The sequence below is a fragment of the Lipotes vexillifer genome, unplaced genomic scaffold (assembly GCF_000442215.2).
Source record: "Lipotes vexillifer unplaced genomic scaffold, Lipotes_vexillifer_v1.1 scaffold771, whole genome shotgun sequence".
NCBI classification, from domain to species: domain Eukaryota; kingdom Metazoa; phylum Chordata; class Mammalia; order Artiodactyla; family Lipotidae; genus Lipotes; species Lipotes vexillifer.
In genome coordinates this window covers 194,244-215,613 of record NW_006774099.1, presented here as the reverse complement: position 1 = coordinate 215,613, position 21,370 = coordinate 194,244, and the positions used below count along the sequence as shown (strand labels likewise).

At 44.6% G+C, this 21,370-nt stretch overlaps 1 protein-coding gene across 5 annotated transcripts in view; it reads left to right on the top strand.

Annotated features, from left to right (window-relative positions):
- The first annotated feature begins 295 nt into the window (after positions 1 to 295).
- The window catches only part of SYTL2 (synaptotagmin like 2), a 56,212-nt gene continuing 35,137 nt past the window's right edge, over positions 296 to 21,370 (top strand). For 4 of the 5 annotated variants that reach the window (XM_007448823.1, XM_007448825.1, XM_007448821.1 and 1 more), the window contains exons 1-4: positions 296 to 396; positions 10,723 to 10,874; positions 13,423 to 13,558; positions 20,725 to 20,806. In XM_007448823.1, the coding sequence (XP_007448885.1) occupies positions 296 to 396; positions 10,723 to 10,874; positions 13,423 to 13,558; positions 20,725 to 20,806 (471 nt within the window). The remainder of the gene's footprint in view (positions 397 to 10,722; positions 10,875 to 13,422; positions 13,559 to 20,724; positions 20,807 to 21,370) is intronic. The other variant, XM_007448824.1, reaches the window with a different exon arrangement.

Below are 21,370 nucleotides of genomic sequence, written 5' to 3'. Positions count from 1 at the left end.
ATGCCGCTGTAGGTACAAGTGACCTGTCTGTCAAGGAATGCAGCATCCCGAGAGCCTCTTCTTGACGACATCCCACAGACCACTGCTTCCTCGAGGGAAAGGGCGCTGAGGATTTTGCTATCAGCCACCTAAAACTTTTGCCCAGCCAATAGAAGACTTTTGCTGAAGAACTGAACAAGATATCGTTTCATTTCATTTTTGCATCTTCTAATCATCTCGGCTACAGTAACTGTTGTTTAGCTTTGAGAATTTTAAGCCATATTTGTTTCTGTCATTTTTGTGTACACGTTTCAAAATGATCGACTTAAGCTTCCTGACAGAGGAAGAGCAAGAGGCCATCATGAAGGTTCTGCAGCGGGATGCTGCCCTGAAGAGGGCTGAAGAGGAGAGAGTCAGGTAAGAGGCCGGACAGGTCCTCAGGCGTGGGTGGGGCATGGGCAGTCTGTAAGAAGATGGGACACTTTTCTTTCCTCAACCTTAAGTGGTAGTTCTGACTTGGAGCCTGACCTAATGGATTCCAATTTTAAGTTTATTTCCTGGACAGAACTTTCTCCTCCGTATCTCTTAATTTATCCCATAGGACTCCTGCCAGAAATAGTTTTGATTAAAAACCTTACTAAACTCCTTTAACTTATTAAACACTGGATTAAAAATGAAATATTGTATACAAACACATACATACATCTACCTCTCTCTCTCTCTCTCTCTCTCTCTCTATATATATATATATATATATATATATATATATATATATATATATATATAAGCACACATATATATACACTTTTTTAACTGAATCTACCTAAAAAATGGATCATGTATGAAATTAGAAAAATGTTTTAATTTCTAAAGTTTTCAGAAGAAAATAAATTGAGAAGTAGCTCACATTTTTGCGCATCTTGAGAAATGTCTGAATTGGTTTCAACAGCAATTGAAATTAGTTCTGACTGAGCCAATTTTTCATTTCCATAAGAAGGAGTGGCAACTTTGACACACTGTTCACTTTGGGAGGAACCCAAATGTTCCACATCAACATTCCCACCACTTTCACTCACTTGCGGGGTTGGAGGAGCGTGAGGTCAGAGTGCTAAAGAAGTGGGCTTGAGTCCAAGCCCTGCCATCTATTGCCTTTGTAATCTGGGGCCTTGAAGGCAGCGAAAGGTTTCCTGAATGTGAGTTAGTCATATTAACTGCATGATCCCCAACCTAGGAGTTATCCAAAAGGAGCATAAGCCCTGTTCTTACTTCTTAGGATAGCAGGATCATGAATAATGGAGTTATTTGTGCCCATATTCCGTTATCCGTATTTTGACCCTAATTTGAACATGGGTGCTTTATAAAAGAACATGCTGAAATTCATTTCAAGCACTCCAGACTGTCTGACTATGGCTACTAACAATAATTCATATATCGATAGTGCTTAACAGATTACAAGGAGCTTACATGACTTTTATTTCTTCTGAGCTCACAACACTCGTGCAGTTGGGGGTGCAGGGTGGGATGTAATTACACCCACTTGATGTGTGAGGAAATTGACCTTGAGACAGGTCAGGTGACTCACCCAAGCTCATGTTGTCCGTAGGTGTCAGAAGTGAGAACTAAATCCTGGCCTGCAGGTACTCATTCACTAACTCCACCTCTCCTTCCTAAGAAAACTATAGCAGACAGGACATCCTGGGAAGACTGTTAGACCCACTTTAGAAAGAAGGGGAGGGGGCAGCACAAAGAAAATATTAGTTGATTTTTCAAGCATAGTGGGAAATGGGAATTCCTTTAGTCTCTTGGAAGACAAGATGGAGAGGATGGGAAAGAAAGCAGTGGAGCTGGGATTGCACCGGGGCCTGTTCCACTTCCTGCCTCAGGATGTGGGGACTCTGAATCCTGGCGAGCTGCGATCTTTGATTCCTCCCGCTTACAAGACCTTACGTGGGGTCTGTAATTCTGTTTCCTCTGTCTAGCCAGGTTACGAAGAGAGATTCATTCTCCCTCCCTTCTGTATTTACTTGGCCCCAGAGATTCCAGGCTGCTGGGTCTTCCCTGTAATTCTGTGATTCTGTATGAGATGAGTGGAGGTGTTTCTCAGGCATCTACAGTAATTGCCAAAAATATACTTAAAAATTCAAAGTTCTGGGCTTCCCTGGTGGCGCAGTGGTTGGGAGTCTGCCTGCCGATGCAGGGGACATGGGTTCATGCCCCGGTCGGGGAGGATCCCATGTGCCGTGGAGAGGCTGGGCCCGTGAGCCACGGCCGCTGAGCCTGCACGTCCAGAGCACCTGTGCTTCGCAATGGGAGAGGCCACAACGGTGAGAGAACCGCGTACCGCAAAAAAAAAAAAAAAAGATTCAATTATCATTTAACAGGAATGTCAATGTAGATAGCCAAAAAGATGGAGATGGAAGATACAATAATCTAATAAGTAATAGAAGAAAACTTTATAAAACTAAAAAAATAAGAAGAAGAAATAAGTCTTTAGATAAAAAGGCTCCCTGAAGATCAGGCAATATTAATTAAAATAGCCAATATATAGAAATATTCTGATAATTAGGTTTTAGTCTTAGGTTAGGGAAAATTCTATAATCTCACCGAATGCTGTGAGTCCGTTTGTAGCAGGGACTTTGCAGATTCTCCTTCCATACACTGTTTCTGAGGATGCTTCGGAAGCTGCTGCTGGTGCTGCCCTTGTTTCTTGCTTTTGTAAACTGAGAGGAAGAAGGCTTGGAGTGGTGAAAATCTGGTGTGAGTCAAGTCCTGTTTACTGCTACCATTCTGGGGGCCTTCCTAATTAGGCACCAAGCAGCTCATGTGGACTTGGCCACAGGCAGGTCCAGGACTGAGTGACTGTGTGCGGGGGGCACAGATGGGCATGAGGCCCATAGCCTATGGACACTGACAGAGGCCCGACCCGTAACCTGCTCCACACAAAAGGAATGGAGCTCTGGCACCCTTGGTTTTAGGACTGACGGAACCTGGGTTGGTTCTGAGGCTGTCTGCTCCTGGGCTGGTGGCACCATGACTAGGTTTCCGGTCTCTGAAAATGCTATTCTATGGGCTTTTGCTTTTCAGCCCCGTCACCATCCCGCAGCTGTTTGTCTCTAGCTCTTCCATCAGAGTGATGGCCTGACAGCTCTGGAAAGATTTTTGGGGTCCATATCAGTCACTTTACAGATAATGGAGGAAAAGCCCAGAGAGGGGAAGTGACTTTCCCAGGGTCACACAGCTAGTCAGTGCCAAAGCCATGATACGAAAAGCTCTTGGTCTGCTGCTTTTCCTTCTGCCCCATGTTGCACACTGGTATTGCTTTTTCAGAAGAACAGTAAGGGCCCTAGCGTGGACCTTGAGTCAAAACTTAATGAGTTTGAATCCTGTCCTCACCATTGATCAACTGTGGTTCATTCAGCAAGTTACTTGACCTCTCTGAGCCTCAACTCAGAGACTGGGAATGACCCTAGTACCAAACTCAAAGAATTACAGTCAGGATTAAGTAAGATAATTCTTAATCTTCTTAGCACATAGTAGGTGATTGATACATTTTAATTCCCTTATTCACTGCTCCACCTATGCCTCTAAAAAAGGACAGAATTCTCTGGTCAGTGGTCTGATTCCTTAGAAGGAAATTACTCCTAAAACTCTCAACTATTTAATACAGTGAAATTTAATTGAGTACTCATTAAGTCTAGGGAACTTCACTGAACAAATGGAAAGAATTTTAGGATAATTGAAACATGGTCCCAGTGCTCAAGGAATTTACCATTTAACCATTTAATGGATTATCAATTGCAAATTTAAAATTCAACCTTGTTTCCCTAACGTGATTTTACAATGCCCCAGTCCTCCTCCAAGTTAGTATTTGGCTTTAGAAACATAAATTAGATAATTCTAATATTAGCCTAAGGAAAACATCATTAGAAAGGCAAATCTGCCACTAAAATTCAGACTGCTATTTCAAATGCTAATTCATTATGGGCTTTGGAGTATAACCCTCCTGTAGTCGTGAGGACATTACTAATGGATTATAGCACTGCTGCCCACTAAGACCAGACACTGCCTCAGAGTCCTTTACAATATGGCTGTTGATGAGAGTTAAATATAAATTGAAATCTGTTTGCCATTCCTGATTTATCCAGTGCTTTGACTTGTTCACATCCAAGCTCTTTCAGGGCACTTTGGAGATGATTTATCCTTTATGCTACCTCCCATCCTGATTTCATGGATGAGAAAATGAGTGTCAAACAGGGGAAGCGTCCAGTTCCCAAATCACTCAACCTGTTAATGGTAGAATGTGGATTTGAACCCAAGGGAGTATCTACTGTGGTATCTCAGGGGTTCTGTTAGAAGAAAGCAATTCCAGGTCACTGTCTTTCATGCTGCCTCCCTACCTGTACCACAGTGCTAGGCCCAGTTATTACCATGCCTCACTACCCAGCTTGCTTTCCTAACTACCAGCTGGAGACATTTCACAAACCAGCAGTGAAGCAGACATCAGGATGGATTCTTTTTCTCTCTCCCCGCTGCCTCCTCCCTCTCTGTCCTGCTTTTTTAAAGAAACACCACCATACATACATAGATGTAACTTTAGTCTCTTAGGGTTTGAAAGTGACACACTCTAGAGGTGGTATTTCCTGTGCTTTGCATCACACTGCCAGCAGGAAATCATTGCTGCTGTGTGTCTGTACACCACCAGCACCACGTCCCCCATCCCATAAACACAAAACCACATCTAGGGTGATGGGCGTTCTTGCAGTAGACACCATCTTAACCACGACCGCATTTTTTTTTTTTTTTTTTTTCCGGTATGCGGGCCTCTCACTGTTGTGGCCTCTCCCGTTGCGGAGCACAGGCTCCGGACGCGCAGGCTCGGCGGCCATGGCTCACGGGCCCAGCCGCTCCGCGGCATGCGGGATCTTTCCAGAACGGGGCACGCACCCACGTCCCCTGCATCGGCAGGCGGACTCCCAACCACTGAGCCACCAGGGAAGCCCACGACCGCATCTTATGATCCTCAGCTGCTGCCTTAAGACCTACTTTCTTTTAAACAAAGGCAGTTGTCATTGAAGAACTGCTTTCTAGGACCTCTGATGGCACTTTCTGTGAAAGCAAAGGGGAAAGGAACCAACATTTGTCCAGGGTTGACACTGTACACAGAGCTTCACGTTTTCCCCTTTCATCCGCACAGCAGTGTAGCTGAACCCACTCAACAAGTGGGAGGAAATAGAGTGGAGGAGGTTAAGTGCCCTGTAAGATTGAAACCTTACTTATCCGACTGCAAAGCCTGTGCTTCCCACACACTGTGCTGCCTCGCAGCAGATTGTGGGGATCTGTGGTGTGTCCACAGCACAAGTGATGCATGTTTCTTCTTCTTTTCCGCTGTAAAGAACTTTTGCAATTTATTTCATTTTCACGTGTTTGTTTTTAGATTCTCTATCAAAGGTTGAATGCCTTTGTAGAAAGAGTCAAGTGTGATAGCCATCTTAGAAATGAAAATCATGTTTGGCTCTCTCAGGCCGGATGATGGGGCAGTGGAAAGAACGTCGGCTAGGTGTCAGGCTGGCTTCCGGTCCCAGCTCTATGTGACCTTGGGCAAACCTCTTAAACTCTCTGGGCCTCATTTCATCTATAACGTGAGGCCACTTGTAACTATCTAAGGTCCATTCAAAACAAACATTCTCTCATTCAAAACAGACATCTAAGAGTACTTTCAAATCTCGTAGTCTAACCATCTTGCCCAGAATATACTGAAAGGTTAAAAAAAAAAATCTGGGAATGGATCAATCAACCTCTGTGGCCAGTCTGCTAATTCTTATTATGCATAGCTGAGCAGATAATATCGACCAGGTCCTGCCTATGATGTTAGGCCTTTGCTTCATCATGATGAATAGCTAGAAGCTGGGGTGTGCTACGTGAGTACAAGCAGGAAAAATGTTGAACGCAGGATGAAGGGCGCCACTGCTCTTCTGGCTTTCCTCTGAAAGTGTTCACACTCTCTCTGCACCGCAGGAGTTGATGTTAGCAGTTAGGGCTGTGGACTAAATTTTTTATGTACAATTCCAAGCATATGCCTGGTATATGATAGGGAATTAATGAACTGTTGAACGAAAAAATGAACAGATATGGCCTTTACCATACAGAGAAAGCAAGATGGTCATCTTTTGCAGTTGACTGAATTCTTTGTACATCATGGTGAAATTGTAAGGATTAAATGAGATGATGCGTGTTAAGTGCCACGCGCGAGGCCCAGTACCGAACACATGCTTTGTATGTATTAGCTGAAAGAATGGGGTGTGACCAGCATGTTCTGCCTGGAGGACCAACTGGACAGTGTCTTCTCTGGGTTGAGTGTTCTTCTGCCTTCACTTATGCCCAGCAGCAGCCCATGGGTGTTTATTGAGCATCTTCTCTCTCCTTAGCTCTCTACTAAGTACAACATGCACGTGTGGAGAGGATGGTAAGGTGTAAAAAGTGTGAGTGTCAAGAAACTTACCTTTTTCCCACTTCAACTAAATGGTACAACAACGAGAGTGTCAAGTGCTAATTTGGTTGGTACAATTAGAGTTCAAGAAAAATGAGAGATCAATATGGGCTGGTAGAGAAGATTTTATTTTATTTTTTATTTTAATTTTTTTTATCAAAGTATAGTTGATTTACAATATTATGTTTCATATTATATTAGTACTGCATTGTGATTCAGTATTTTTATAGCTTATACTCCATTAAAAGTTATTACAGATAATGGCTATAATTCCCTTGCTATACAATATATCCTTGTTGCTTATCTATTTTATACATAGTACTTTATATTTCTTAGTCCCGTACCCCTCATTTGCCCCTCCCCCATTCCCTCTCTCCTTTAGTAACCACGGGTTGGTTTTCTATGCCTGTGAGTCTGTTTGTGTTTTGCATGTACATTCATTTGTATTATTTTTTTAGATTCCACATGTAAGTGATATCATACAGAATTTAGCTTTCTCTGTCTGACTTATTTCACTAAGCATAATGTTCTCTAGGTACAGAGAAGATTTTTTTTTTTTTTTTTTTTTGCGGTACATGGGCCTCTCACCGTTGTGGCCTCTCCCACTGGGGAGCACAGGCGCCGGGGCGCACAGGCTCAGCGGCCATGGCTCACGGGCCCAGCCACTCCGCGGCACGTGGGATCTTCCCGGACCGGGGCACGAACCTGTGTCCCCTGCATCGGCAGGCAGACCCTCAACCGCTGTGCCACCAGGGAAGCCCCAGAGAAGATTTTGACAGCACCGCCTAGATGGTCGGATTTCTTTTTTTAATCTACACCTTTATAAAACTTGGGCTTTGATGTCATACATATGGATTCATCTGTAAAATATTCCAAATGACTAAGCTAGAAAAAGAGGTTGATTTACCCTAGTAGTGATTATCATGATAGGAGATGTATAAATAGCACTTACTGAATTTGAAAGAATTTCCTATTCTTTTGCCACTTTAAAAGAAATGAGCCAGAAACCCAACCTCAGTTCTTTACTGTAACGGCTTTACTGTGAAGGGCCGTGTGCTTCAATGAGCCTGACTCACATGGTGCGGGCTCATTGTGCACTGAAAGCTTAATGGGATCAGAGGCTTGCAGACTGTCAGTTAGGCAGAAGCAGATCAAGAGTTGCATAAGGACCCTTACAAAGTGCCTTTCTGTTGAACCGCAAAGATAAGTGAATAAATAATCTCAGGAAGAGAAATTGGGAGTTGTTATGCTATGAGGGTTTGTGGTCTTCTTCAACACAATGGTGGCTGATGCCGTATTTCCTCATGCTTTTCCCTAATCCACCAAGAGATGAGGTGGCCTGCCTCATTAGGAGGAGGCACTGCCATTGTGATGGAGCGTGGTTCACTTAACCCCAGCAGCGACAGGATCTCTCTTATCTCTTGTCTTTACTCAGACTAGGTTGGCTGCTGAGCATTTATTTGTTAACTGATTTATTCACTGAACAGTTTCTGGGTATCAGCTTTGTGCCAGGCTCCGTGCTAGATGCTGGTGTTACAGAGGTGTTTATGAGGTAGTCCTTGCCTTCAAGGAGTTTGCAGAGTTCACAGATTAGTGCGTAAGACAGATGTGCAAATAGATCATTGGAACACAGTGTGGTGAGTGCTGTCGTGGAGGAGCTGTGGGAGCATGGAGAAGGGCAAGCCACACGGTGCCCTCAAGGATCAGGGAAGGCTTCCCTGGAGAGGTGCTACCTAGATCTGAGGGATGAGGGGCCACGTGCTGGACAGAGAAGTGAGGGAAAGACATCTGGAGAGAATTCACACTTATTGGTCTCTTACCAGGATCTGGGCACTGTTAGGTACTTTCAGGTAAATACCGCATTTAATCATCCCAGAAGTCCTGCAGAGTAGGTCTTATTTTCCCCTATCTTTATAAACAAGGAGACTGAAGCTTAGAGGGGTTCAGTAACCTGCCAAAGATCACATTTAGGAAGGGTCACAACGGGGAGTTGGACCTAATTTGGGGAGACATCAAAGCCCATGCCACACCTTCCTGCCCTTAATGTCTACAGAGGTCACGTAAGAGCAGTGTGGAGATCAGTAAGAGGTCTAGTGTGCTGGCACGTGGGGGAGCATGGGAGCAACTGCTGGGAAGTGAATCCGAACAGGTATCCTGAAGCCAGGTGGTCAGGGACCTCATATGATATCCCTTCACTCCAAAAGCGCTGAATAAACACCCACTGTTTTCCAGACACCAAGCAAAGCTATCTTGAGTACAGGCCCTGCCCCTAGGGGCTCACTATCTGGTCAAGGAGAGCTGGAAGGACTTCTCTTTTCTGGAATTGAACTTGAATGTGGTCCTTTTGGGAAGAGAAGGCAAAAGCTCCACCAGCAGCTCAGGGTGGTTTTTTTTGCTGTGCTGAAAATCTAGACAGTGGTTCCACATATAAGCAATATCATATGATATTTGTTTATCTCTGTCTGACTTACTTCACTCAGTATGACAATCTCTAGGTCTATCCATGTTGCTGCAAATGACACTATTTCGTTCTTATTATGGCTGAGTACTATTCCATTGCATGTATGTACCACATCTTCTTTATCCATTCCTCTGCTGATGGATATTTAGGTTGCTTCCATGTCCTGGCTATTGTAAATATACACACTACTGTATATAAAAGAGATAACTAATGAGGACCTACTGTATGGCACAGGGAACTCTACTCAATACTCTGTATAACCTCTGTGGGATATATGTGTATGCATAACTGAATCACTTTGCTGTACAGTAGAAACTAACACAACATTTTAAATCAACTATACTCCAGTAAAAATTAAAAAAAAAAAATGTAGGCAATGGGAAACGATTAGAAACATTTTATAAGAACCATGACCTCTCTGGTGATTCAGAACCATGAAATGAAGACACTGTCCCTGTCTGGATTTGATGATGGGCTGTCACAACAAGGTGTGTCCAAGGGCTGTGATTAGACATGTTTGGCATAGGGTCACTTCTTTCTAGGCAACTGGGAGAGGAGAGGAGTTTCCAGCAGAGAGTGGGACTCTGGCTGGAAAGATCTCTCCAGGCACACTTGGGAGAGAGAAAACGTACTTGCCAGAACCCAGGCAACTGCCCCTCCTGCCTTCCCCCGTTCCCAGGTAGGCCTGCATGCAACCCTCACACACAGCCCTGCCACCACCTTGGGTGTGGCTGCCCTACACGTTCTCTGGCTAAAACACTTAGATTGGCTACTTTAGGAAGCGTGCATACTGGCTCGAATGACAATCATAAAACCCTCTTGGATTTTTGTAACACATTACCCTCCAAGAGTTCAAAGTCCCCTTAAGGCTTTTATTCCACTTTATTGTAAGTACAGCTCTATCAAAAAGAAAAGATAGGTTTTTTTGATTCTCATCTTAGTGACGTGGATAGAGAGATACAGAGATTATAAGACTTGTCATGTAGAACAGTGTTTTCCCCTCACTGTAAATGAGGGCGATTTTAGGAGGGTGGCACTTGGCTTGTTCTTTCGGTTTTAACTTTTCAATGAGCATGAATGACGTGGAACACTTAGATGCAGTATCTGCACAAATGGAATTTATGTCTGCCTCCACTCCCCACCCCATATGAATATTATCTTTCCTGATCCCAGCCAGTCCTGTTGAATTCATTTCTTGTTGAATTCAATTCATTCATAACATTAAGAACCAGGGACCTCATGCACTGTCCCCTACAAGCTTCCAGGAAAGTCTCTGATAAGCTCATTTCAGTGAAATGGCAAGAACTGATGAGCCAGTTATTCACTGAGTGTTTATTAGGTGCCAGGCATGTGCAGAGGGTGGTCTGCGTGCATTAGCTAATTTAATCCTCATAGCGACCCCGTCAGGTGGGTTACTATTATTAACCCCTTTTTAAAGATGAGGAAACCAAAGCTTAGGGAAGCTTAATATGTCATCTTTCTCTGGGGTATTTACATTTGAACAGTGAACAACAAGCCTTCAGCCAAAGAGTGAATTTGCTCTTGAGAAATTTCAGGCATCATCTGGGGATCATGGCTTAAATCTCTGAATTTTTAAGAAGTGTTGGCCTTGGCTTCTCTGACCTTACAGCCAAAGCATACATTTGTTAGTCATCTGGGAGGTTTGTGGGATCTTGTAAGATATTGAGAACTTCATTCTGGCTGTATGTTTACAGATTTCTTTATGCAGTGTCATAATAAACTCATTTATTTACTGTGGGTTCTTAGCAAAGTAAAGCTTCTTTTTCTTTTTTAGACATTTGCCTGAAAAAGTTAAGGATGACCAGCAGCTGAAGAATATGAGTGGCCAGTGGTTTTATGAAGCCAAGGCAAAAAGGCACAGAGAGAAAATCCACGGAGCAGATATCATCAGAGCATCCATGAGAAAGAAGAGACACCAGGGAGCAGGTGAGTTGATTGGGCTAGTACATTTAGAGCCAGCGTTTGTCCTTGGGAGAAGGTGTCCTTGGGAGAGAGGAAGGGTGTCAGAGTCGTTACTGAAATCTGCAGCGGAAATCATTTAGGGGTGTGCTTTGCATCATGCATAGTCCTCTAGGTCGTAATCTCCTTGCCCTGGGTTTGGATGGATGAGGGCAGGGCTAAGTGACTTATTGTGGTGAAGAAGAATGAGGGAAGCCCTTTAGATGCCATGTTGAATTGGAGTAGCCTAGACAATTGGGGGTTATAAGGGATCTACCACCTCCTCTTTCTTTGGCTTTTAACTCTGAAAATTCAGAACCTTTTCTCCTGAGTAGGGTGACAGGAAGAGACTAGCCTCCCTGTTCAATGACCTTGACACCTGGTACTTCTTTAAAAACCAAGTACATCATTTAAGGGACTGTAAAGACAGCATTTTGAGGCTTTCTTTAGAATTCTGTTGAATTCATCAAATATTAACCGGGTGTCTTCTCTCTAATTAACTCTGCACTAGCCAGTATAAACCTTTAACCCTAAGAACAGCCATTGTCTAGTTCTAGCCTGTACTCAGTAAGGAAAATAGCTGTCACCTCTTCAGTATCTAATATATGATAGGCGTTTAGTCCCTATTATTTCTAATTGTAGTAGCAATCTCGTAAGGTAGGTATTATTATCCCCATTCTGTATGTGGGGTATGTGAAGTTCGGAGAAGTGAAGTAAGTTGCCCAAGGTCATATAGTTGGCAAATGACAGCTCCGGGATTTCAGTCTTTCGGACTCAGAGCCACGCTCCTTACAGCTGAGGGCTGACCTCTTATGATGTGCTATGTATTGCTCACAGCCCTCTTGATTTCCAAAACCACCCAGACCTTCAGAAATCTTGAAGGGTGCAAGTTAGTACTGTGGACTCCGTTTTGCAGCTGAAGAAAATAGACTTATGTGTAAAGAGACCTGTGCATGTGAGTGTTTGGAAATTGGGAGCCCTTATGTTGCTTCATCTTCTTAACACCGATGCAAGTATTCCCGGCACTTACTGGCTATGTGGCCTTAGGCCAGTTTCTTGAACCCTTTGATCCTCAATTTCCAAATCTGTAAACTTGGAAAATAGTTACCTCCTCATAGGATAATGCATGCAAAGGACTCAGCACTATGCCTGGCACTCAGTCATCACTCAGTTGATGCTAATTATCTAAGAGGTTCAGGTAAAGAGTTCTGGGTGTTCAGAGGCAAAAGAGGTTATTGCCTGAAGAGGGATCACAGAGGTTTTAAGGGGACCCTGGCATCTGAGCTGGCTATTAAGGAAGATACAGCATTTGGATGTGCAGAGATTGGGGGAGGAGGAGGCAGTGGAGAGGGACATTCCAGAATAGAAGCGTTTGTTCCCCTTTGTGTTCCAGAGCCCAGCCTCAAGTTGGGCCCATTGTAGCTGTTCAGTAAATACTTGCTAATGATGGTGTGTCTGTCCCAGTGAGGACTCCCTGCCCTGAGCGTCCCCTGGCCGTACACATTTGGTCCTGGCCCCAGTTCAGGTCAGAATCACCTAGGGCAGTCGGAATTTTGCTTTAGTCATCTCTGCACATTTAAAGGTGCACCCATGCTCTCCGGAGACGGTACTTGTAGGGAGGTAACAACATGGGAATCTACTGACTTCTCTCGCAGACGTAATTTTTTTTTAATTACATGGTTTCTTTTATTTTTATTTTATTTCTTTACTTGTTTATTTATTTTTGGCTGTGTTGGGTCTTCGTTGCTGAGCGCAGGCTTTCTCTAGTTGCGGCGAGCGGGGGCTCCTCTTCATTGTGGAGCACGGGCTCTAGGCGCGTGGGCTTCAGTAGTTGTGGCACACGGGCTCAGTAGTGTGGCACGCGGGCTCAGTAGTTGTGGTGCACAGGCTTAGTTGCTCCGCGGCACGTGGCATCTTCCTGGACCAGGGCTCGAACCCGTGTCCCCTGCATTGGCAGGCGGATTCTTAACCACTGCGCCACCAGGGAAGTCCTGCGTGATTTCTTTTAATTTTCACAAGTGTCTTCTTTTTAAGAAGAGGAATATTAGGCTCATACAGCTCAAAAAACATTCCCTCTGGCTCAGAGCCACTTAGTAACATAACTAGGTCTTGTATACAGGTCTCTGTGGTTTTTTGTTTGTTTGTTTGTTTGTTTGCGGTACGCGGGCCTCTCACTGTCGTGGCCTCTCCCGTTGCGGAGCACAGGCTCCGGACGCGCAGGCCCAGCGGCCATGGCTCACGGGCCCAGCCGCTCCGATGTGGGATCTTCCCGGACCGGGGCACGAACCCGTGTCCCCTGCATCGGCAGGCGGACTCTCAACCACTGCGCCACCAGGGAAGCCCAGGTCTTTGTGTTTTGACTCCTCTTGCAGATGCAATTCTGATCCCAAGTGCTCAGACTCAGTGACTGCCTGGGCACTCAGGGGAGGCCTGACGTTCAGGTTCCAGCCTTCAGTGATAAGAGCTGATATGAGAGTTGTAGGTCATGGAGGTAAGAGATAGATAACCTTCTTGTCTTTATCGTTTCCTGTTTCAGCTGAGCAGAGTAAGGACAGAGCAAACAGGGCAAAGGAAAGCTGGGTGACTAATGTCAACAAAGATGCCCTCCTCCCCGCAGAGCTAACCGGTGTTGTGGAAGAGCCAGAAGAAGATGTAGCGCCTGCAAACCCAGGGTAAGACTGAGCTCATGGGGAGAGCTGCTGCACGTGGGATTCGTGGCTTGGTCCCTGCTGTGTGAGTGCAAATGCCAGACAGGTCTCATGGGCGTGGGAAGGGGGCATGTATGAGAGAATTCTGGGCCCTGATATGGACAAAGCCTGCGCAGTCCTCTTTCTCAGCTTCCAGAATGTCTAACAGATCTGCATAGTAAATAAAACGAAAATGGTGATTTCCTCCAGCACCAACAAGAGTTGTTTTTCATTTGTGCTAAGGGTATCTCCATAGAGTCAGTGGAGAGGTACTCCAAAATGAATGTAGGCGCATAAGTCATTTCAGGAAAGAGATGAATGATGATCAGATTGTAACGCTTGGTGCAGTAGCAGAAGCTCAAGCACAGGAACCAGGCAGACGTGAATTCACATCCTGACTATGCCACTTATTAGCCATTTGACCATGGGCAAGTCATTTAATCTGTCCGAATCTCTTTTCCTAACTATAGATAGGAATCGTACTATATGGGAAAGGTTATGGTGAGAATTAGTGGTAACGTATGTAGACTACCTGGCACATGGTAGGCACTCAATAGATGTCTCTTAATAAACTTATTAAGATGTCTCTTAATAAACAGATTGTCCTCAATATTTCAGTCTTGATTTTTTATCATACATTTTTATCATCTGGCCAATCAAAACGTGCATTTGTACAGTACACGGTTCCTGCGATATAGCTGATTATGGGGTTTCTTTGCCACAGACCTTTTGGAACCATGACGATTTGCTTTTAGGTATTTAAGGATCTTCCCATTGGTGTCTGTCCCTTGGCGGTATAGTTGTTACCCTTTGGTGGGAGAGCAGTTGCATTTTATCTCTACTTCCTCAGTGAAGACAACTCAATTCAGAGTCTCCAGCCGGAATGAAGTCAATGAATTTGCTGGTGGGACAGTCAAGTGATCCAGGATCCAAGGCTGAGGCACCTGGGGAATAGGGATGTTTCCAACATAATTTACAGGTGAGGGAGAGCGTCTACACTGTAGGCACCAACAGGCGTTTCAGAGTGAAATATAAGTAAAGTTACGTCACATGGATAATGGAATACTGATTCTATTGTTGCCCATTATTTATCCATTTCCCTTTTGGAGAGGACTTGCTTTGTTTTCCTGGGTGGTGGGTGGCACTATTTCCCCTCTAGGATGATTTGTAATGTTCTGTTATGTCTGTAGAGGCCATGTCGGTTAGAGGTTGAAACACCTTAACAGTAGCTGTGAATTGACTCTGTGACCTTGCACTAGAAGTGACTTAACTTCCTGGGCCGTTGTTTCCTTGGCTGTAAAATGGGAATGAAATAGTTTGCTAGCAGGATTGTTGAGACTCTAATTGGCTAGTACATGTAGAATTCCTAACACATAGTTCATAGCGCATAGTAGTTGCTCAGTGAATGGAAGTGTGGGCTCTCACATACATACAGGTATTTCAGGGAGCTCAGGAAAGGATGTGAGAACACGTTACCTCTTTCTCCTTGTGACTCCCCATGTTCCAGCTGCCTGCAACTTCCCTAATGGGATGAAGGCCTGCCTTCCTTCCATACAGCAAGAGGACACCTTAAATATTAGAAACTCTGGGAGTGAGAACACAGGCATTTAGATTCCCCTTCAAGGAACTGAGAGCAGCTCCTAAGAGCTGGGTCTGATGGGGACGCCAGAGCGCTGACTGACTGAGGGAAGAGGGGGACAAGAGAAGATTTGAGGGTGTCAGACACAAACTCAGCTCATTGTACTCTTTTATCTGGGTCAGACTTCCTGCCCTTCTCCCAGGAACTCGTTTCATCTCAAAGGGCCTAAGGGACCGAGGTGCCACTGCCCTTAGAGCACATAGTGTCCACGTTTGCATCTCCATTGTTTGCTACATTTCTCGCGTGACCTCAGAAGAGTCTTTTGGGTTTCATCTGTATGTACATCAGAACTAAGCTGCCTCACCAGGATGTTATGAGACTGAATGAAATGAGGTATGGGAACGACTTGGCATTTCTCAGGAAGAAAGAAAATTGGCAATTTGCAGGGGGCCTTATAATTATGTTATTATAACATAGATGAGGTAGGTTGAGAAGGCAGGAATAAAAATGTTAGATGTATCCAGCACGCCTTGCTCATAACGTGGCACGGGTGGTAATCACCCAGAACTGTAGAAGGAGCTGTTGTTTAATTCCTCCTTTCCGTGTCAGAAGCTGCTGCTTTACTCAGTATCAGGTTCCAGCATGTTTTTCACCTATACTTTAACATTTGGGAACTGGGTGTGTTAAGTATATTTTGGGGCCTGTACTTTTAGACTAAGTGAACTTCAATAGAATGACTCAATACCTGTCAATATTTTATTAGCCAGGAGTCAGGAGTTGGGGAGTGTGAGCCAGCAGTGACTGGATATTGGAGCTTCTGAAGGAGTTTTTTCTGATGAGCTCTGGGGCAAGAGTCCTTCTTCCGTTGTGGGTACAATTCTGTGGGCTTCTGCCTGTGAATGGTTAAAACGCTGTGGGTATTTGGTGTGTATTCAAGCATGGGAAGCTACCCGCGTTATTTTGGAACCCATCTTTGTTTGCACCTGTAGCACGGGGAAGCAGAGAGAGGTTTGATGAACAGAGCAGCAGAGAACGAGTTTCCCTTTCAAGTGGCAAAGAAAAGTACAAGTGATCCCAGCTCTAGTTCTGGTTACTGATTTTCAGCATGGTAGTATTGGCACACACGGTGGTAAAGGACCAGTGTTTTGGAGTTTTAAAAAAAGGCATAGCACACTTTTGAATTTGCTTCACTCAATCCCTGAGCCATTTCTTCATGCGTTTGTTGATGTGTTGAAGCCTCATTGAGTGTAATACGTGTTAGCACAGCGCTGGCTGCTAGGCATGGGCACAGCATTAGCTGCCAAGGAGAAAGGAAGAAATCAACAACCCAAAGGGAGAAATCAACAACAAAAAACACGGGGGAAAAAGAAAAAAACACTTGCAAAATTTGCTTCTGATTCCAGACACAGTTACTATTTAAGCTGAAAAATACTTCAGAAGAGGGTACGTCTGGTGTTATTTTTAACTGCTTTATTTATTTTTTAATCTTTTGGTCGCGCCACAAGGCTTGTGGGATCTTAGTTCCCCGACCAGGGGTCACACCCATGACCCCTGCAGTGGAAGCTCGGAGTCCTAACCACTGGACCGCCAGGGAATTCATTTTTAACTGCTTTAGAGGGAAAGGCTAGTTAAGGTTCAAAAGCTTTAAAAGTTGCTGCGTGTGCTTGGAAACATTTTACGGCTAGGCATAGAAGCAGATGGACTGTCCCACTGCCCACGTGGTGTAATTCTAAGACTGCTATAAAGCCCTCCCTCTTCCCCATATGTCCCTACCACTGTACCTAACGTTATTCTTCTTTTTAGTTAAGTCTTCAAAGACTTGTATTAAAATGCAAACATTTTTCGGAGGGGAACCCTAACAGTAGTTTCGTAGTCTTCATATTTTAATAATCTTCTTACGGAAGTAAACCCATTTTGGCTAAGTGCTACATCTAGTATTGCAGGTAGTTTTTGAAGGGTACCTGAGGGAAGAAATTACAGAGCTCAAGGTGTGAACCTTGGCTTGCTGTACAGTTTTAAGAACTCATCACGTGGAATGTATTGAGTATCTTATATATGCGGGACACACCCTGAGAATAGAAATCTGATCTCTCTGAGAGGGATTCTAAGAAACAAAAGACACAGTATCTGGCCATAAAGAGACTATATTCTCTTAGGAAAAATAATGCTTCCATATGTGAATAGCTGATGACATGATAACAAATAGTACCAGGCAGGGAGCAAATCCCAATCCCAAGGTACCAATAAAATGTGCTGTAAGACTTGAGACAAGGAGACCCAATTCCAGCTGAGCTGACAGGTGACCAGCATGACAAGGGAGGTGAGATTTGGACCGGGCTTGGAGGTGATAGTGAGGATTTGGGTCAAGAGAGTAGAGCAAACACTTGAGGGAAGGGGTGGGGATAGGTTGGGGGAGACAGCAAAGAGGGACAGTGAGTCATGTTTGGCATGAGGGTCAACAGGAAGGCGGAACGGGAGGGTACAGTGGGGCAGATGGTGGAGCGTCTCCAATTCCTTCCTGAGGAGTTCAGACCTCAGCTTCATTCCACAGGCCTTGAGGATCCAGGAAAGGGAATGAGCAGGAGAGGGACATGATCAAAGTTCTGTTTTAGACCATCCCAGCTTAGAGGTGGAATGCTGAATGGATTAGAGAAGTGGAACTTTGGTGTCAGGAGGTCGGATATGAGGCTAATACAGATGACAGAAATAAAGGAGGAATCAGTAGGGGTGGAAAGGAAGTGACAGATGTGAGAGTAACTGGGAAGGAAGGAATTGCCCAGACTTCACTCCAGTCCTCTTGCCATAAACCACTGCTTTACCCGTGTGAGAAATCAGAGGCAGTAGAGCCCAGCCATTACAGTGATTGTCTTTGGAGTCAGGGTCAGACACACCTGGTGCAAATCCCCAGCTCTTTCACTAACTTAAGCTCTCGAAGCCTCAGTTTTGTCGCTAGTAAAGTGGGGAGAAGGATTCATACCTCACAGGGATGTTGCAAAGGTCAACGGAGAATAAGATGGTTGCTGTATTGATGGTTGCGAGATAAAAGACAGGCAAACGAAACATTGTTGCATTCCTCAAGAGAAGCAAAGCCGAAGCTTAATTGAGGAAGTAACTATATTTTCAGAGACAGTGTGAGGCATAAGACTCTTATTTTTTTCTAGTAAGCAGACTTGTGAACTGTACTTAACCAAGTATCTCACCCTCATCCCATTTCCCGCCAATCCCAACCACAAAGTAACCCAGTGAATACTGTATGTTTCTGGTGTTTGATCGCGTGCTCTGAATACCTCATTTCTTCTTCTCTTTAGATTTCTGAATAGCAGGAACAAAGACATTTTGTTTAAAACCTAAATAATGTGCCTCATTGTAATTTGGCAAACAACATAGATATTTTTAAAAACCATGGCACCTGTGTGCTGCTGCCTTCCCTGGCACTGGTTCAGTTGGCCTTCAGTTGTTCAGTCGTTCACCAGTTGTGTACCAGGCACTGTACAAGGCATCGTGGGGAATAGAGAGAAGGTCAGGATACTCTTTAAGGATCTCCCAGTTTACTGTGAGAGATAAGATGTGTATGCACAGAATGAGGTTGCATAGCAGACATGAAATCCATAGCTGCATGGATTTAGTTTAGTAGAGTTTAGTAGAGAGAGACTGGTTTCATCTCTGGGCAGGAGGGGACAACATGATAGGCAGTGTGGACAGTTGTGGGCCTGGTGGCTAGAGGCTCAGGAGCTGGATTTCCAGGGAGCAGAGGGAGGAGAATGTAGAGACTCTGCTTGTCCTTTGTTCTTGGTGAGTGGGAAGGAGGAAGGAGGAAGATGACAGGAGAAGATGGCTGTTCCATGGAGACCCCAACCATCAGCATTTGGCCCAGGTCCTCTCACTGCGTGACTGATTTATTTGCTAAAGGAGATGATACAAAACACTGTGAGAAAACTGACCATGGCATCCGCTATAAGCTTCCTCGTATCACTCACTGGCTTCTTAAAGTGACACTCAAGAGACATTGCTTTCTAGTCCTGAGCTATTGGCTGTTTTTACTGTGAGTTCTATCGGTGACCTATCAGGATTCTTTTCTCACATTGGCCGCTGGATAACTTGATTCAAGTTTGGGCTCACCTGTTTCAAGAACGGAGGCCTCCTGCCATGTGTTTTTCTATTAGCCTTAATTCTGGCTCCATTATAAGTTCCTCCTCTTGTTCCCTGCCCCTCCCCTCCCCATCCCTTTCCCCCCCCATCCCTTCCCCCCCACCCCCTTTCTCACGTCCCTGCGGTCGGGCTGTATTCGATATACAGCTGCCTCATCTGCTGTAATTCCTTTCTGGAGCAGTGAGGAAGGCAACAAAAGGGAGCATGGCTTCCTCAAGTGTTCAGCCTGTTCCTGGGACTACAAAAGTAGCAATCAACGTGCAGAGAGAAGGAAAGGAAATGAATTTGCAAGAACATCTAGTCCATAATTTTAGTGACAACAATCTTGGGCAAGGCTCTATGGCCTTGGGGCAAAATGCTCCCCTCCACCCCCGTCCAGTTCTTCAGCTTCGTGGTAAAAAGCCAGCACCTTCCGAGGTACTTCTTCCAAGTCCTTGACTCTGTGATGCCACTAGGAGAACTGGTGGAGTTTAACCAGGCACGGTGCTTTCAGCCAGTAGTGACTTCCCCTCTTATGCCTGAGGCAGGGCCACTGGAGCAGGAAGACTGAGTGGGTAGTTTTCCTCCCTCTCGGGGGCCACTATGACCCTCTTCCCCCTTCTTACTCAACAGCCAAGGGAGTAGTTGTTCAGGAGGGAGCTGGCTCCACTCACTTTTCTCCATTCACCCTCCCCGCACTCTCACCCTAGGGCTGCCCTGTCCCTCCGGTAAGGAATCGTGGTCTAGAGAATTCTCCTCTCCCCTCTAAGCCAGCTCCAGGCTTCTGACCTCCCACCATCTTCTGGATGCTCTGCTTGTCTATACTCCTCTTGTATTCGAACAAGAACTCACCTGGCCAGCCTGTAGGGTTGGGTTGAAAGTTCCCAGTAAGTTGCCCCGATCCACCATCCTCCCGGCACAGCATCTCTTAGATCTGCTGTTTCTTCTGTTCTACTGCCCAATCACTTGTCTCACCTGCGTCTTTTCTTTAGCTATTTTCTACCCGAGTTAGAGTAAGCAGTGCCATTCTGGTCCTGGCCTACGGAATCTCTAAAATGCTCTGGGGCCTTATTTCAGCAGGGATGTTCCCTTCTTGAGAACAACTGCTCACTGTTCTAGTCTGCATCTGATGTTAGGTTCTGACTTTGAGGTGAGTTTATTTGTACAAATTTAAACTGAACCTGCCTGGTACCGTGATAAAAACTTCAAGGCTTCTGATGGATGGTTTTTGTCTTGTCTCATGCCTGTTTTCATTTCTGTTCTACCATTGCCTTTGCTTTGCTGCTTAGTCATCTCTAGGCTCCAACTCCCTCTACCTTCCTGACAGTCTGATTTTACAAACTTCCTCTCCTATCCTGCCTTAACAGCTTCTGGCTTCAGAGGCATGATTTACGCTTCCTCAAAGGGTAAGTTTTTATTCGCTGAATTATTGTTTCTTTTGCAGTTCCAGCGTGGTAAATCCAGCTTCCACCATGATTGATACATCCCAGGAAAGCACAAGGAAGTCAGCTGTATCTCCAGCCAAGGTAGACTGAGCTCAGACTTTGAAAATCTCATTTGGGGAAGGAGTGCCATTTTTCTCATTTTATCAAAGCACCGTGAAATAAAGAGAATTTCGTAGTACTTTTTTCCTACCAAATATAGATAATTTTTACTGTTTAGTATAAGGAATAACTCTTGGGGTGGAAAATTTTATGAATATCATGTTACTGCATTGCTGAAGACCTAGATTTTTTGTCCTAAAGAATGAAAAGTCTAATGCTGTTGGGGGCTGCTTCTTTTAAGCATAGAAATGTGACTTGTTGGTTCCATATCAGTCCTTATTCCTATTCATGGCTTCCTGAATCTCTGTTAGAGGTCTGCTTAGGGGAGGGAATTGTCAATTTATGAAACAACAGATAGCAAATATTGATATTCAGTCTAACATTAATAAAAAAATGCTGGGGGGGGGAGGGATAAATTAGGAGTTAGGGGTTAACGTATTCACACTACTATATATAGAATAGATAACCAACAAGGACATACTGTATAGCACAAGGAACTATACTCAATATTTTGCAATAACCTAAAGGAGAAAAGAATCTGAATAA